At 54.9% G+C, this 17732-nt stretch overlaps 1 protein-coding gene across 1 annotated transcript in view; it reads right to left on the bottom strand.

The window, feature by feature from the left end:
* Window positions 1-17732, bottom strand: part of Cyfip2 (cytoplasmic FMR1 interacting protein 2) — an 80083-nt gene that overhangs the window by 33537 nt on the left and 28814 nt on the right. The window contains exons 12-24 of the mRNA XM_090321132.1: window positions 15743-15862; window positions 15310-15435; window positions 14251-14417; window positions 13377-13524; window positions 11361-11435; window positions 10158-10311; window positions 8809-8965; window positions 7211-7307; window positions 5640-5716; window positions 3970-4078; window positions 3526-3645; window positions 2192-2391; window positions 545-632 (exon numbers count right to left, since the gene is read on the bottom strand). Of these exons, the coding sequence (XP_090177258.1) occupies window positions 545-632; window positions 2192-2391; window positions 3526-3645; window positions 3970-4078; window positions 5640-5716; window positions 7211-7307; window positions 8809-8965; window positions 10158-10311; window positions 11361-11435; window positions 13377-13524; window positions 14251-14417; window positions 15310-15435; window positions 15743-15862 (1638 nt within the window). The remainder of the gene's footprint in view (window positions 1-544; window positions 633-2191; window positions 2392-3525; window positions 3646-3969; window positions 4079-5639; window positions 5717-7210; window positions 7308-8808; window positions 8966-10157; window positions 10312-11360; window positions 11436-13376; window positions 13525-14250; window positions 14418-15309; window positions 15436-15742; window positions 15863-17732) is intronic.

Below are 17732 nucleotides of genomic sequence, written 5' to 3' on the forward strand. Positions count from 1 at the left end.
CCCACCTTAAGGTCTGAAAAAGAGTTAGGAAGGGAGGAGAGCTGTTGTTAGGTTGTGGGTCCATGTTTAGTTCAAGCTGTGCCTGTAAATGATTTCTGCTGCAGTCAACTCCTTCACAGTGTCTCCCCAGCCCCAGTCCCCTGCCTGTCAAGCCCTTTACGAGAGGTTCTGTGGAGCGGAGAAAATCCCAGCATCACTGGATAGAAAGGAAACGAATCAGCCAAGAAACAGGAGAACTGGAGGAGCCAAGGATGAAGAGAGACACAAACCCCCTTTCCCCATCCGCCTCAACCCGCTGTCACTCACAGACCTCTTGCCCCGCCCACCTCAACCCAGCTGTCACTCACAGCACCGCTCAGCCCCTCCCCTCTGCACTCTGCTAAGCCCACCCCTGCTGAGTTATGAACCAAATAAAGATGTATGTATTTCATGGTTCTCTCTGCCTGGATCTCGCCCCCCTCCCCCCCCCCCGGCTTTTGGACGGCTCTTCGTGCCTCTGCTGTTGGCTTCTCTCGTGTGTCCTGTGCTGGGCACAGCAACTCACCTTAGATCCATAGAGGTAATAAGGCTGCACATTGGCGGGTTTATCTCGCTGTGGTTCTTGGGTGAAAGGAATAGCAGTTCGGACAAAACTAGAAGGAGAAAAGAGGAGGGGGAGGGGTGAGCTGAGTCCTCAATATCCTTCAGTCCCGGGCTGCACCAGCCTCCCCTCTCTGCAAAGGTTCTAGGCTCTTCTAGCAATCTGCCCATTGGCCTACTGCCTGCTTTCCCATCCTGCATTCCTGGGCTCAGCTTAGTGCTGGGGTTGATTGCCTAACGCACCATGGGTAAGAGGGTAAAGATTGACCCGGGCCCCACCCTGGCCTTCTCTGGGGCTCCAACTCCACTTCTGGTTTCAAGAACTGCATTCAGTAGACTCTGTAGAGATCCAAGCAGCAAACTATTTTCTGCCCCACAAACCGGATTGTTCCCCTGGCTTAATTCCAATAAAACCTTGTGCATGTCAAGTAATTTTCACATGCCCCCACATAGTCTTCTTGGGATTGTATTTTTCCCAGCCACTGTAATTTAGCTATCAGGAGGCTGACATCTGACTGTGATTTGAAATCAACCAGGCAAGAAAATCTATGAGATTCTCCTCCCCATTTAGCCACCAAAAAGCCAGAGGTGGTAGAGTGTTAGCCTGGAACAAAAGCAGCTCAGGGACAGCGTCCAGGTCCAAACCTCAGGCCCTACATCCAATGCATATGTGTGTATACACACACACCCACATACACACACCAGTAATATTTTGCCAGCTCCCAGACTGTGCCACTATGACTGGTAAATATAGCATGGCCTACTGGGCCACAGTTGCTTTGCAATGCCTTCCTTGCTCAGGGGCATCAAAAACCCTGGTCTTCATAGACCTGGAAGCCTGCCTTGCTTGCTGAATGGATTCAAGTGCCTTCTTGAGTTCTTCCAGGTCTGTGAGTTCCTCCTACGTCATTGATTCACTCAACACAATAGGATTCACTCCACATGGCCTGAGTCAGGTTGTGGGGTAAGAGGATCTGTGCATGCGTACACCTACCCTTCCATACCTTCCTGACAGGACTTACGCATGCATGCACCTTGCATACCCTTCCTCGCTCCTCTCTGGGTGTGACTACAGTTTTCGCCTCTTCCTCCAGATGATAAAGCTCAGTGGGAAAGCAGGGGTCACATCAGTCTCTGCCCCTATGCCTGGCCCAGGGCTGTGAGCTCCTTGTGGGAGGCAAAGTCCACCCTGCGGTGCCCGTAACCGCTACGCAGGTGTGTTTTGCATGTGCACTGGCAGACAGGTGGATGTTCTTGCAGGTGCAATGTCAACAGGGTCCCGGAATGCAGGACTCGGATGCACGTCTATTTCTGCTGTTGCTGCTGCTGCATCCTGCAAGCGTTGTTTTTTTTTTTTCCCCTGGGACCATGCATGACCTGCTGTTAATGCCACCTCCTGCCTCACTTCTGCAGAGCCAGAAACATGCCCTGAGAGGCATCTGGCTCCCTGGATCCAACCAGGAGATGGTCTTTGCTTGGTCTTTGTGCCTTCCTCTGGCCTGAAGGCTCCAGGAGCCAAAGGGACCCCCCCCCTTGAGGCCCATTGTGGAGGAAGCAGCCGGCGGTGAGCACCCCCTCACTGGCCCAGCCCTCCCCCACCCCCGCACTGTACCGGTTTGTGGAGCCATTGTAGCAGTAGTTGGGGAGGAAGTCAAAGTTCAGCTCCCAGAAGACGTGCAGGGTGATGCGGCCATAGGGGGCGGAGACATTGTGATTGGCCTCCCGGAACATGGCGTCGAAGCTGTCCAGTGTCATGTGCTTACAGAGGAGCCGGTGGGTCAGGCGGTTAATCTCCAGCAGCCATTCCAGCTCCTGCCACGGGAGAAAAGCCATGGGCCATGCGAAGTCTACCCAGAACCCCCTGGGGCAACCTGGGCACCTTCTCCTGAGTCTGGGTATCACTGAGCCAGGCACTACAGGCTTCGTGGTGGCCCCCGAATCAAGTCACCACCTATTTGGTTCTTACTGTTAGGCTGGAGCATAGGAAACTTTTTTTTGTTTTGAGATCACACACTATCCAGTATTGGCAATGAATAGGATGCGGCCTCGTGGGTATGTTCCAGTAGATTCCAGATGTGTTAACACATCTGCTACTTCTCCAAGCCAAAGATGAGGGCACAGCCACTGGCCTCACTGAAAGCACAGGGAAACCGAGGCCGACTTGCTGAGAAAATAACGTGGATTCACAACCACAAAGCCACAAACAAGCACATCAAGAGCGGGTGGGTCAGGGCTGGTGGCTGGGCCTGTCTGAGGCACAGTGTCACAATTTTCCACACTCTGGGAAAGGCAAGGCTGCGGCGTGGGGAGGGGAGAGGATCCCCAATGTTTTCTTTGCATTCTTCTGAATGTCACTTGTCCCATAGGCCTTGCAGCTTGAACAAATCTAACCTGCAGGCTGCCATGTGCCCATCCAGCCTCTGCTCCCTTGGCTGTGAATATTGGGGGGTGACAGATGAAATCCTCAAGTCTCTGCAACCTCTCCCAGTGGGAAGCAGAGGCTTCCCCCACCTCTCAGGTTTTGTGGATGGGAGGAAGAAGCTCCCAGTTCATCCACACAGGGGCCAGGTTGACCTCCAAGAAGTGACCCTCTCTGGGGCTGCCACCTTGGCTGACCAAGCAAGCAGGGCTCTGTTTCACCTGGGAATATTCAATGCCTTCCATGGGGCAGCAAGAGGCTACAGAGGCAACCATAGACACAGTCACAACAGGCCAACAGACAGACCGACAGACTCACTAGCAGGAAACACAAAGCTGCAGATAAATAAAAGAAGAAACCCAGACTCCAACCTCCACCAGACAGTCACGGCCCACACTGGCAAAAACAAGAAAAAAAATAGCTTTTCTCAAAAGAGAGAGGTAGAGCCAGGTGCTGGCGTCCCAGTGTCCCTGACACCAGTGTCCCTTCCTGCCCCTCTACCCCCCCCCCCGGCTCCCGTCCTTTACCACAATGGACGTCACATCCTCGCTCTCAAAGCGGCTAATGGCCTGGTCCAAGGACTTGTACATGGCGGCAGATATACGTTGAGTAATGAGTCTGTTCAAGTCGATGGATCTGCCCAAGAGCTAATGGCAGAGAAAGGGGGCCAGGGAGGGGAAGGGAGGGTGGAGAGAGGAGAGGAGTTCTTTAAGATTCACAGACACCTGTCCATCCAAGGCAGTGCCGGCCAGAACCTGAACTGTGGGGAGGAGGAGGCCAGAGCACTGCGCACAGCTTAGGACGTGATGGCAAGCTGGAGGTGGGAGAGGACCCCTACGATGAAGCAAAAATCTGTAAACTTCTGACTGGGTTTTACCTGGGCCCAGGAATTGCCTCACTGGGCAGTTTCCTAGCACATACACCCCGACTTTGGAGCTCCGTGCCATCTTCTAGAGGTGCCCCTTCCTTACCTGCACGTGTCTCTGCTTCAGCAGCGTCTCGTAGCGGTTGGAGGGTGGGTACGGGATGATCACGCCGTAATTCTTACACTCGGCCCGGAAGCGTTTGTCCAAGAGGACACTGGAAAGAATGGAAGGGACACTGATCTACTCAGCTCCTGGGTGAACAGCTCCAGCCCTGCCCAGCCCCAGACCAGGCCCAACCCCCTGGCCTTCTCCCTTCTGCAACACAACAGCTGTGGGCCTGATATTAGGTGGGTGCTTAGATCCAGCCAGGAGCTGGGGTGTGAGTGACAGATGGGCCACTTGTCTCTTTTGTTCACTGATCGCAGAATGATCGCAGAACATTCTAGATGTGGGGTTTCTGTCATCAGGGAGTTTACGTCCTAGTTAGTTTTGAGACTGATTCTGAATAAACAAGCAGAGGGCTGGCTGGGGGCTGGTGTCTCACCCCTGTCACCATAGTGTCTCAGGAAGTGGAAGCTGGAGAATCATGGCTTGAAGTCATTCCAGGGACTGGTGTTCTACCACTTGAGCCACACCTCTACCTCCAGCTTTTGGCGGATTGATTGTAGATAGAAGTGGACTGGAATTGTGGTTCCTGGAATGACTTCAAGCCGTGATTCTCCAGTCTCCACCTCACGTGTATACCATGACCTTTTCCATTTTCATCCTTTGTGAGTGCCAGGCTTGTGGCATTCTCTCCGACTGCTGTGCTGACAAGAAAATGTGAATGTTTAAGCCGGGCACTAGTGACTCACGCCTATAATTCTAGCTACTCAGGAGGCTGAGATCTGAGGATGGTGGATAGAAACCAGCCAGAGTAGAAAAGTCCCCATGAGACTCTTATCTCCAAAGAACTACTCAAAAACCAAGGTGATGCTGTGGCTCAAAGTGGTAGAGCGCTAGCCTTGAGCACAAGAGATGCGGGACAGCGCCAGCCCCGGTTTGCTTGCTTACGCTGGTGCTCTACCACTTGAGCCATGCCTCCAGTCCTACTTTTTGCTGTTTTCTCTGGAGATGGAGCTTAGCCAACATTGCTGCTGAGGCTGCTCTGGAACCTCAGTCATCAAATCTCAGCCTCCCTAGTAGGTAGGATTACAGGCCTATGCTACCCCTGGCCTGGCTCATAATTTATACATATATACATATATACATACATATATATATATATTTTAAAGAGTCAGCAAATCACCATTTCAATTCCTGGGCTAAATAACCCTGGCTGGTCTTCCCTGCCTTCCCCTCCCGTCTCCTCTTTTTTGTGGCCACCAATCAGTCACCCGAACCAGGCCGGCTCTAGGATTTTTGCTCTTTTTGCCACAGGGGCTTTGCACGCCACGTCCCTTTTGCCTGCAGTGTCTAGGAACATAGCGCTTTCTTTCACATTGCCTTTCTAGCTCCTCTCCCCAAAGCCATGCATTTTACCACTGCTCATTAACCTTTATTCATAAGACCATAGTCTCCTCCTCTCCGTGTGTCTTTGCTCTCAGCAGCGTCTCTCTTCCCTGTGAACTTAGCTCCTTATCTGCCCATTTTTCTTCTCCAAAGGATTCTAGCACCCAGCCTAGGCCCATGGGATAGCTCGATTCTCCTGAAAGTGCTCAAAGAGGGGAGCGGGGAGCTGTGCCTTCTGGACACAGCGTTGGGAAAGATGGCTGCGTTCACGCCAGCTGTCCTACCTGCCCGCCATGGCCTTGTAGTAGGCAAAAATCTGGTCCGCCAGCTTGTAGACAAACTGATCAAAACACAGGTTCACCTGAGAAGGGAAGTGGGGTACGTGAGCGTGAGTGGAACAGGGCGGCTGGGGCCCACCACCCCATAGGTGTTCTGGACTTTGTGACAGATTTGAAGGAAAACAGGAAAGAAAAGGAAGGACAGAAAGAGGGAAAGGGAGAGGAGGGAAGAGAGAGAGGGAGAAGAGAGGAAGGAAGGCAAGGAGGGAGGAAGAAAGGGAGGGAGGGAGGGAGGAAGGAAGGGAAGAATCAGTGTCCAGTAGGTCTCTCCTAATCAAGGCAAAGCTCACGCCTGTCGTTCTAGCTCCTCAGGAAGCTGAGACCTGAGGATCCTGATTCAAAGCCAGCCCGGGCAGGAAAGTCAGTGAAGACTCTGATCTCAGATGAAAAAGCCAGAAGTAGAGCTGTGGTTCAAGCGGCAGAATGCCAGCCTTGAGTGCAAAGCCAAATGGGAGAGTGAGGCTCTGAGTTCACACATGCATGCACGCACTCACACACGCACACGCACACAAACTCACACAGAGCTCAGAGGAACTAAGCTCCCCGCCATGGTTTCTCTTTGTGGCCCTGACCCCTGGCCTCTGACCCCAGGTGGGCAGTCCTCTGTCTGTCACTTTCCTGGCTTCATACCAGGCTCTTCCTGGAGTCACCCATCCATCCCTGCCCATTGACTGTCTTTTTAAAAATTTTTTCCTGTTCTTTGATTTTATTTTTACTTTGCTTTGCAAAGCCCCAGAGCCAACTCCTTAATTCAGATGCTCACAAACAGCAGGGAGCTTGGGGGGGAGGGCAGTGTCCTTCCATAGTCAGGCAATGGAGGATTCTGATCATCAGATCCCCAGGGGTTACCCCACCCTTTCACCTTCAGACAAGGATCTACAAGGTCAAGATGATGCTGGGGTCCCCTCAAACCCCATACCTTCCTTCTCGACAGCCCTCAGGTGGCTCTCCCAGATGGTCCAAGCTCCTTCTGTCTTTTCCCAGGGCTTAGCCCAAGGGGGGGCCTGTCCTGGTGACATGGGGGCCCCCATCCCTGAGGTGGGCCAAGGAGCAGGGTGGTCAAGCAGAGCCGGCCCACCATGCCGCTCACTAAAGAATGGGCAAGACCCGGGGCCAGAGCGCAGAAGCAAAAGACTCAGGTCAGCAGGCACAGTACCTCATGCCTGAGACTGAAGTTAGCTGGGAGGCAGAAAGAGTAGTTTGAGGCCAGTATGGACAAGAAAAATAAAAGGAGAATCAGGGAATGGTGGCTCATGCCTGGAATTCTAGCTCCATGAGAGACATTGTGGTAAGATCATGAGGCTGAGAGAGAGAGAAAGAAAACTTATCTGAAAATAAAAATAACGAAAGCAGAAAGAGCTGGGGGGGGGGGGGTGTGCCTCAAAGTCACAGAGAACCTGCACAGCAGATACCAGGCCCTGAATGCAAACCCCAATTCTACCGATAAGGATGATGGTGGTGAGGATAATTAATAATAATAATAATAATAATAATAATAATAGCAGTCCGTCACTCGCCTCGGCCTCGATCTCGTCGTACAGGAACTGCTTTTTGAACTTGGTCAGCGCGTAGTAGGCGCTGTCGTTGTACAGGTCCAGCGGGTAGAGGACATACCTGAGGAGGAGGAGGAGGGGGAAGAGGGCAGGCGGATTACCAACACGCTGGCGGGCGACCGCAGCCTGGGGAGCCTCGGTGGGCAGAGCAGAGGCAAATGAGCCCCGGGGAAGCCATCGTCCACTGCAGCCCAGGCCCCGCCCCCTGCGACCCAGGCCCCGCCCCTGCAGCAGGTTCCACACACACACATAGCCCAGGCCCCGCCCCCTGCGACCCGGGCCCCGCCCCTGCAGCAGGTTCCCCCCACATAGCCCAGGCCCCACCCCGCCGCCCAGGCCCCGCCCCCTGCGACCCAGGCCCCGCCCCTGCAGCAGGTTCCACCCACACACATAGCCCAGGCCCCGCCCCCTGCGACCCGGGCCCCGCCCCTGCAGCAGGTTCCCCCTGCACATAGCCCAGGCCCCACCCCGCCGCCCAGGCCCCGCCCCTGCAGCTGCCCCACCCCCCACAGGCCAGGCCCCACCCCGCTGCCCAGGCTCCGCCCCTGCGACCCGGGCCCCGCCCCTGCAGCAGGTCCCACACACACACACATAGCCCAGGCCTCACCTCCTGTGACTCAGGTCCCACCCCTGCCACCCAGGCCACGCCTGCTGTGACCCAGGCCATGCCCCTGCAGCTCAGGCCCCATTCCTGCACCCCAGACTCTGTCCCTCCAGTGGGCCCCGCCCCTCAGCCCATGCCCACCCCTGCAGCAAGCCCCACCCTTCCACCCAGGCCACGCCTACTGTGACCCAGGCCATGCCCTTCAGCTCAGGCCACGCCCCCTGCTTCCTGCAGTGAGCCCCATTCCAGCACCCCAGACCCAGCCCCTGCAGCGGGCCCCGCCCCTCCACCCAGGCCATGCCCCCTAATCCCAGGCCCCGCCCCCTGTGACCCAGGCCATGCCCCTTCAGTTCAGGCTCCATTCCTGCACCCCAGACCCTGCCCTTGCAGTGGGCCCCGCCCCTCCACCCAGGCCCCGCCCCCTGTGACCCAGGCGGTGTCCCTTCAGTTCAGGCCCCATTCCTGCACCCCAGACCCCGCCCCTGCAGTGGGCCCCGCCCCTCCACCAGGCTCCGCCCCCGAATCCCGGGCTCCGCCCCCGAATTCCAGGCCCCGCCCCCTGTGACCCAGGCCGTGCCCCTTCAGTTCAGGCCCCATTCCTGCACCCCAGACCCCGCCCCTGCAGTGGGCCCCGCCCCTCCACCAGGCTCCGCCCCCGAATCCCGGGCTCCGCCCCCGAATTCCAGGCCCCGCCCCCTGTGACCCAGGCCGTGCCCCTTCAGTTCAGGCCCCATTCCTGCACCCTAGACCCTGCCCCTGCAGTGGGCCCCGCCCCTCAGCCCACGCCAGCCCCTGCAGAGAGCCCCGCCCTTCCGCCCAGGCCACGCCCCCTGGGACCCAGGCCACGCCCCCTGCTCCCTGCAGTGGGCCCCATTCCTGCACCCCAGACCCAGCCCCTGCAGCGGGCCCCGCCCCTCCATCCAGGCTCCGCCCCCTCCGCCCAGGCCCCGCCTCTCACTCCATCATGGAAGGCTCCTTGGTCTCCAGGATGTGGTCTGTCAGAATCCAGGGCATGGACATCTCGATGGGGAACTGGATGCGCCGGCCCATGGTGAGCTCCAGGAAGAACTCTCGGAACCAGAGCTGGGAGAGGTCACAGCACTGCTGCAGCGCTTCTGGGAGCACAGGGAGAGGGTCTGGGGTCACCTCGGGGAGTGCCCTGGGGGCGTGGCTGCCGCCTTGGGGTGCTGGGTGTGTGCAGGCTCTTCATAGATGCCGGTTGCTGGAGCTTGTGGGCACAGAGTGAGCTTAGCACCCACCAGAGGCCACCCTGTGCTTCAGCCGTGCAGGAACAGGGTCTGCTAGGATGGGGGAGGTGAGAAGGGTTGGGGGGGTCTGGGGGGCCCAATTCTAGCCACCTTACAGAGTCATCTTGAAACACAGCTGAAGTGGTAGCTCCTCAAGGAGGCTGAGATGGGCCCCAACAAGAAGTCACAGTCCTACCAGGCCCTGAATTCTAACCATAGGACTGCCGAAAAACAACAACGAAAAGAAAACCCCAAACCCAAACAGCTTTATGACTCTTATCAAAGATTAGATGGGCTCACACCTGTAATCCTAGCTACTTGGGAGGCTGAGATCTGAGGATCTAGGTTCAAAGTCAGCCTGGGCACTAAAGACCACGAGACTCTTATCTCCAATTAACAGCTAGAAAAGTGGAAGTGGCACTGTGGCCTCAAGGGGTAGGATGGTAGCGTGAGCTAAAGAGCTCAGAGGCAGTGCCCAGGCTCAGAGTCCAAGCTTCACTACCCCCCTCCACACACACACACAAAGACTCACTGCATGCCTACATGGGCATGTAAAAATCTGCCCACTCAGACAATGAATCAACCATGTTCACTGTGAACTGAACTGACAGATCTTCTGCCTTTCTTTGTGGTCATTCTGGATTCCTTATCATCCAGAGGCCTTAAAAGCTCAACATTGTGTGTGTGTGTGTGTGTGTGTGTGTGTGTGTGTGTGTGTGTGTGTGATGATTTTACATAGGAGTGGCTGGGGGCTCTCAACTGGGAATACCCAGCATGCTAAAGGACAGCTTAGGACCCCAGAGTTCTGTGAGCCTTGATAATATATAAGAGGATATATATATATATATAATATAGATAGATATATAGATATATGTTGATATATAATATAAGAGGAGAATGATCCTGACTAACAATGTAGGTGCCTCTCAGAGACAGACAGACAGACACACACACACACACACTGTCCAGATGCCACCCAGAAAATCCAGGGCCTTGAGGGCCCACGCTCTGGTCTCCCGCTGCTCTGGAAGGTGGGTCCTCCGTGGCCCTCGGGACTCACCGCTGATGTTGAGCAGGTGGGTGAAGAAGAAGGACTGCTTGTGGAAATCCTCGATGGCCAGGACGATGGGGCCGTCCAGGCTGCTCCGTAGTGTCTTCTTAGAGCCGCTCTTGTCTGCGATGAGCGACTCGAGCATGGTACGTACCATGTATAGCTTGAAAAAGAAAGACCGGGGACAAGGTCAAGGTCAAGGTCAAAGGCTGGACCTCCACCCTGGGGAATGGTTATTTAAGGTTATTATTATTTTTTTATTGGATATCTTCCAGTCTTTTCCTGGTCCTTTCCTTCCCTTTTGCTTCCCTCTGTCTCTCCCCCCCTTCCTCCTTCCTTTCCCTCCTTGTCTCACAAAGAACTGTCTAGATGGGAAAGTAAATCTGGAACTGTGAAAACTGTGTGAAGGCCAGCCAATGGCGGACGGGCTCTATCACTGGCTCCACACAACAGCCCCTGAGGGAAACTGGCCAGCTGGGAAGGAAGTTCTTTTCCATGCCCAGAGCAGCCCTCGGTGGATCTGAAGTTCCCCGACAGCACCGCTGGCTTTGTCCCATGGTGGGAAGAGGGGAGCCCCTTGCTCTGCGTCTCTGTTCTCATCCCCTTCTTTCCCATGGTGCTCCCATGCTGGGAATCAGAAGACCTGGGTTCAAGGCCAGGTAGTCTTCCTGACTTGCTGTGTGACCTTAGGAGCTCAGGCCCCTCTCTGGGCTCCAGTTGTGTTATCTAACAAAGGAGGGGGTGGGGGTTGGACCAGATGCCATCTCAGATTGGCCCTGCGTATCTCGAAGCATTTTGAAGAGTTGTGCGACGGGGTAAGATCACAGCGAGAGTGCTCCCCCCCCACACCCGGACCCCACCCGCCCAAACTGCCAACCAACCCTCCTCCCCTCCCCAGTTTCCTCTCCTAGTTTCTGAATGTGTCCTGAATGACAGCGCCCCTGATGGCCTGGAGCCACCGGGCACAGCCTGCCCCTAGCTGCTGGGTGCCGAGGAGGGTCAGACAGACCTCAGTACTTAGCATCAGTACTTACACAGGAGACTACTAGACAGTGAACTCCTGCTTTCAGGAGTGCACGGGGCACGCACGCGCAGTGGGAGACTGTTCTCTCTGCTATGATCTACACCTTTCCACGCCATTGAATGTGAGGGCCAGAGGGGGGGCCATGAGGAAGCAGGCACCCCACCCAACCCCACCAGCCGGCGTAATACCAGGGATCGGCAGCCTCTTCGGCCCTGTGTGCCACCAGTGGGGTGAAACAAAGCCCTCGGGGACCACTGGCAGGCCTAAGACACAACGGGAGAGGAGGAAGGGGGAACAGGAGGGCAGGAGAGACAGGGACGAGGGAGAGAGAGAAAGAGAGAGAGAGAGAGAGAGAAAAGCAAGAGGTATTGTATACAATGGGGAAGACATCACCACCGCCGGGGTGGCCTGAGACACTCCAGCATCCCAACGTTCCAGCACCACACCTTTCTGGCTGCCACTTTGCCACGAGGCCTGGCCCCCCTCACCAGGGAAGACCCCACCAGTGGGCCTGAGAAGCGAACCCCTGTTCTAACAATGGCCTCCAAGGAAACACTAGGTCTAACCTGCTGCGAGCACTGACGGGAGGTTCAACCAGGGCAGCCAGGCTTTCCCCTCCACCTGTTTAGCCACACAGACAGGGGCCAGAGCCCAGGAGAAGGAGTCAGGAGACCTGGGTTCTCGTCCCCCCCCCCCCCGACTCCATCTGGGACTCACCTTGTGACTTGGACAAGTCACTTGCCCTTTCTGGGGGATGGGCTGACTGCGCTCTCTTTTGGGGCTCTTCCACTTGTGGGAGAGTTAATGGAGTACACCTATGCTTTCTGACCTGGGGAGGGCTGACCCCTGCCAGCATCCCTTCAGATGTCCCTCCTTCCCTCCCCTCCTCATCCTCCTCTTCCTTCTCCTCCTTTCCTCCTCTTCTTCTCCTCCTCCCTCTTTCTACCAGGGTGCTCGGACTCTAGGATTCCCACAGCAGTTTTAGGAAACACGACCCCCCACCACCAGGCATCCCAGAGCTTCAGGCTACCTGGGCACACACCGGGTTGCAGGCTGGAAGCCAAGGAAAGCTAGGTCAACCCAGCCCAACTCACCCACCCCACTGACACACACACGCGCACACACACACACACACACACACACACACACACACACACACACAGGGAGGGGGCGGGAGGCTCCAGACAGGCTCACAGGAGAGAGAGAGAGGCTTTAAAGGTGTTATGAAGTAGAGGGGACAGCGTGGACCTGCAGAACCCTAACCCCTACAGTCAGAGGCACCTGCTTTCCAGTCCCACAGCCAGCCAGTAGGAGCCATTTAGCCTGGATGTGGCAGGAACTCAGCTTCCCTCCTTGTATGATGGGAGGCAAAAGGCAGTGTGGCTCACCATAGGACGTTTCAGTTGGGGTGTGTGTGTGTATGTGTGTGTGTGTGTGTGACAATCTTGGGTCTTGCACTCAGGGCCTGGGCGTTTGTCACTCAAGGCTAACACCCTACCACTTGAGCCACACAGCTCCACTTCCACTTTTTGGTGGTTCCTTGGAGATGAACATCTCATGAAACTTTCTTGCCCAGGCTGGCTTTGAACCCTGATGCTCAGATCTAAGCTTCCTGAGTACAGGCGTGAGCGGCTGTGCCCGGCTTCACTGTACTGTGACAGCATGGCTTTCTCTGTGGGGTGAAGGAATTCCTGTCCTTGTGCTTGTGAGGGGATGTGCCGGGGTGGGGGGGAGGGGGTAAGCAAGGCAGCAGCAAACTCACAACCTAAGTCACCATGTCTGAGAGCCGACTGGAGACCACGCAGCACCTTTGAGGCAGAGCGTGTGGACTGGCTTGCCGCCACCACAGGGAAAGGTGTGAGGGTGAGTTCAAAGCTGGGGAGAGAGATGCATGGGGATTCCACTCCTGGGCTGGGGAGGGGAGGGAGGGTGAGGAACCACACCAGATGTGATAGTGCATATGAGACCAGACAACTGAGGCACAGAGAGAGGCTGTGCCACCCGGCCAAGGTCACACAGGGGTCTGGGCCTAGAATCCAGGTCTCCCGAGTCTCAGAGCAGCGCTGTCCCTTCCTTGATTAAAACCAGCCTGGGAAGGGAACTGGAGCAGCTGCTCTCCTACCCACCCCCGACCCTCCCCCAGGCGTGGGCTCCCCTCACCCACCCCGGTGTCCCCAGGTCCAGCCGTGGTCAAAGCGGCTCACCTGGGTGCTGGATGGGCCCACAGCTCTCCGGGGTACTTTGATGTCGAAGCCCCCTTTGGGGTCCTTCTCTCCTCGCAGGCAGGGGTCGTTGGGGGGCTCACGGCCACCCTCCCAGTCGCAGATGGTCTTTCGGATGGCCTGCAGGACGCTGCAAGGATGTGTGGGGACTCACCACCGGAAGGAAGCTCGGCAAGGGAGGGATAACTTCCTGTCATCCCCCCGACCCCGTCCCTGGTGATGCTGCCTTCCACAGGGGCCCCTGGACATAGGGTAGCTCAGGCCACATGGCTGGGGGTGTGGGTGGTCTCCCTCCATCAAGCCCACATGGTGAGGGAGTCAGGGGCAGGGAAAGCGCCATCATACCCAGATTTTGTTTGTTTGTTTGTTTGTGGTTGGCTATGGGGCTTGAACTCGGGGCCTGGGCCCTGTCCCTGAGCTTTTTTTGCTCAAAGCTAGTGCTCTACTGCTTGATCCCCAGCTCCACTTTGGGCTTTTTTGGGGAGGTAGCTATTTGGAGATAAGAGTCTCACAGACTTTCCTGCCAGGACTGGCTTTGAACCGTGATCCCCAGATCTCAGTCTCCTGAGTAGCTAAGATTCCAGGCCTGAGCTACCAAGCATCCAGCCTCATCCTACAGATGAGGGAAAGTGAGGCCTGGAGGAGTCCTGGACCCCAACTAGAGAGGGCTGGCCTCGGGCTCAAATCCAAAGACAGTTCACCCCTCCTCGGGGGGCCAGTTTCCCCAGAGAGCCTACTTAGAATTTGCTGGGAGGGGCTAGCCGGCAAGCTGAGTCTAGCTTGTCCCCTCGACTTGCAGCAGGTACCCCTGGTTTGAGAAGCGCTCCGGGATTGGGGGGTGTCCCCCAAAACCCACCTGATGAGAACATTCTTCTTCTTGCGCACGGCCTGCCTCAGGGGCTCCCGCAGCGTCACCTGGGCGAAGTCCTGCAGCGCGGCGTAGATGGTGTTCCGGATGGCTTGGTTGAAGACGCTTTCCATCCGGCCCATGAGAACCTGCAGGCCTTTGATCATCGCAATCACCTGGAGGGGCAACGGTGCCAGGTCAGGCCCACCAGCTCCCGACGGGCCGGCTGCCATCGCCATACTCCCAGGCGGATGCAGAAGAAAGGTCAATGTCCTGCTTCCTTCTCTCGTCTCCATCATCATCATCATCATCATCATCACCTCCCTCACTTTGAAAGAGCTACTAGAGAGCATTCTGACACACCCCAGAGGTCCGAGGTATTGGATGCACCCTCTCTTATCATCCTATTGTTATCTTATCATTAGGCACGGGGCCCACTGGTCCCCATGGAAAAAGTGTAACTGCTTATGTCCAGTAAGAATGGGTGCCTGGCAGCTGTGGGTCATGCCCAGCGTCCTAGCTGCTCAGGAAGCTCAGATCTGGAGGGTCATGGGTCAATGACGTCCAGCTCAGGAAGGAAAAGCTCCAGGAAACAAGCCACTGACCACAAATCCCCCAGCCAACCTGCACAAAGCCAGATGGGAAGGTGTGGCTCACATGCCTTTGGCCTGAGGATTTTTCAGCTCGCTCCCTGGCTACTCGCTTTTTCTTTTTGCTGTTGGTTTTCTCTCAGCCCGTTTTTCTACTGAGTAAATCCTTTCCATTTGAAGTTTTGAGAGCTATATGAATCTCTCATTGTTTCAGAATAGCAACTTTGCATGTGGTGGTGATGGTGGTGGTGGTGGTGGTGATGGTGGGACTTCTCTGTTTCAGGGCTGGTTTTGAACTGGGATCCTCAGATCTCAGCCTCCTGAGTAGCTAGGATCACAGGCCTGAGCCACCGGTGCCCTGCTCTGAATGACAATGTTTGACAGAGATTAATTTGGATGGGACAAGGGGACAGGGGAGGGTGTGCACACGAAGGGCCATGGTCAGTGGCAGAGGCTCGGTGGCAGAGTCAGCTCCCACCTCTACGAAGGCAAACTTCTCCTCGCTAGTGTAGTTGTAGCGCGTGGCTCTCTCATACTCCTCCGCCGTGCCCGGGCAGTCTTTGTTGCAGAACTTGTCTGTGGGGTGAACCAGCTTCCACGAATACTGGCGGAGAAGAGAGAACAAGACAGCGCCTGTCAGTACTGGGTGTGAGATGCACCCTGGAGCTTCCGAATAGTAGAATGTTACCAGCCATGAAAGAGGAAAGGTTCCCCCATCAACGGGGCTCGAGTTCAAAGCCCCATGACTGACTAAAAAAAAAAAAGAGAAAAAAGAGAAGCCAGGCAGAAAAGCCCCCACACCATACAATCTTATCTACAGGAAACATCTAGACAATCTTATTTGCAGGAAACATCTAAAGCAGACCGTGGACACAGAGAACAGAAGGCCCGTGACCTGAGTCTCCACCTACCACCTCCATGACGTGGGCGCTCCACTTGGACAAGAGTTGCAGGCCCCGCAGGGCCAGATCGAAGAGTTCCCGGTACTCCTCATCAGACTTCTGGCTGTCCAGCCCAGAGCCAGTCACCACCTGAGAGGCAAAGCAGAGTCGGTCACCTGACACTTGAACTCAGCACTCGGCTCACCAAGAATGAAAGGATGCCCTCTCCTCTTGACCATGGCCTATATGGGCCCAGGAGAGGCCGTCCCAGGCACTGCTCCTCTGGTGACTGGCATAGCTATGCCAACTTCAAATGGCATTGACTGCAGGCAGGGAGTTCTGGCTATGTGTAGAGTCAGAGTCAGGAAGGCATCTAGAGAAGAGAGACACTTTTTTTTTTTTGCCAGTCCTGGGCTTGAACTCAGGGCCTGAGCACTGTCCTTGGGTTTTTTTTTTCTCAAGACTAGAGCTCTACCACTTGAGCCTCAGCATCACTTCCATTTTTTTTCTATGTATGGGGTACCGAGGAATCGAACCCGGGTCTTCATGCATGCTAGGCAAGCACTGTACCACTAGGCCAAACTCCCGGCCCGAGAGATACCTTTTTTATTTTTTGCCAGTCCTGGAGACTGACCTCAGGGTCTGAGCACTGTCCTTGGGTTTTTCTCAAGGCTAGAATCCTACCACTTGAGCCACATCACCACTTCGGGCTTTTTCTATGTATGTGGTATCAAGGAATTGAACTCGGGTCTTCGTGCATGCTAGGCAAGCACTCTACCAGTAGGCCAAACTCCCTGCCAAGAGAGGTAATTCTTCTGCTGGTTTGGGGACTTACACTCAGGGCCTGGGCACTGTCTTTTGACTTTATTTTTTGCTCAAGGCTAGTGCTCTACCACTTGAGCCATAGCTTCACTTCTGGCTTTTTTGGTAGTTAGCTAGAGATAAGCTCACAGACTCTCCTGCCTGGGTTGGCTCTGAACGGATCTCAGTCTTAGATGTCAGTCAGCCGAGTAGCTAGGATAACAGGCGTGAGCAGCCTGGCAGCAAATGTCTCTTAATACAGCGAGTCCCATTTCTTTGTTCTATTTCACATCAAATGCTCATCGTAAATCATGACAGTTGATTTCACAATGCATTTCTGTGACGCGATTGGCGGATGACAAAGCTGCAATACACACAAACTTTTTTTTAGTGTGTGCAATATTCTACAACAAAATTCAGCCCTGTTCGTGGACTCCCGGGTGACCCACAGATGTGTGGAGATACGGCCAGGCCTTGCAACGCTCACAGTGGGATCTGTCAGTCCTCTGCAGACCTGTGTGAGTCTCGCGACTTCTGGCTCTCCAGTGAACACCTCAGCCTATTTACTGGCACACTGGGTCCATGTTTTGTACTGCCGATTGGTGATGTCACGGTAAAAAATGGTCCCCATGTACAGGGGTTATACGGCACTTTCACTGGCAGGAAATACATGTTTTAGCTAGCTTCTTCCATACAATGTCAAATATATATATATTATTTATTATATATAATATATAATATACACTATATAACATAATCATATAATACAATATACATTTTAACCTAATGAGTAATACATTAGTGTATATATTTTTTTGCCAGTCCTGGGCTTGAGCTCAGGGCCTGAGCACTGTCCCTGGCCTTTCTCAAGGCTAGAGCTCTACCACTTGAGCCTCAGCACCACTTCCGGCTTTTTTCTATATATGGTACCGACCGAGGAATTGAACCCGGGTCTTCATGCATGCTAGGCAAGCACTTTAACCACTAGGTCAAACTCCCGGCCATAGTGTATATGTTTTATATTATAGGTCTCATCGTGGACATTATATGTTATTTTATTTCATATATAGTTTCTCACAAAAGGTGTCTTTAAGTGGAAACAGGGACGAGAGCATTTTCTCTCTGCAGAATGCTCGGTGTTCGCTCATTTCCAGTTGGAAGCACTTGGTGGATCAGCCCTCCCACAGGGACAGGAGTACCGGCAGAAAGCCCGGATACG

The sequence above is a fragment of the Megascapheus bottae genome, chromosome 29 (genome assembly GCF_031878675.1).
Source record: "Megascapheus bottae isolate mThoBot1 chromosome 29, mThoBot2.hap1, whole genome shotgun sequence".
Classification (NCBI taxonomy): domain Eukaryota; kingdom Metazoa; phylum Chordata; class Mammalia; order Rodentia; family Geomyidae; genus Megascapheus; species Megascapheus bottae.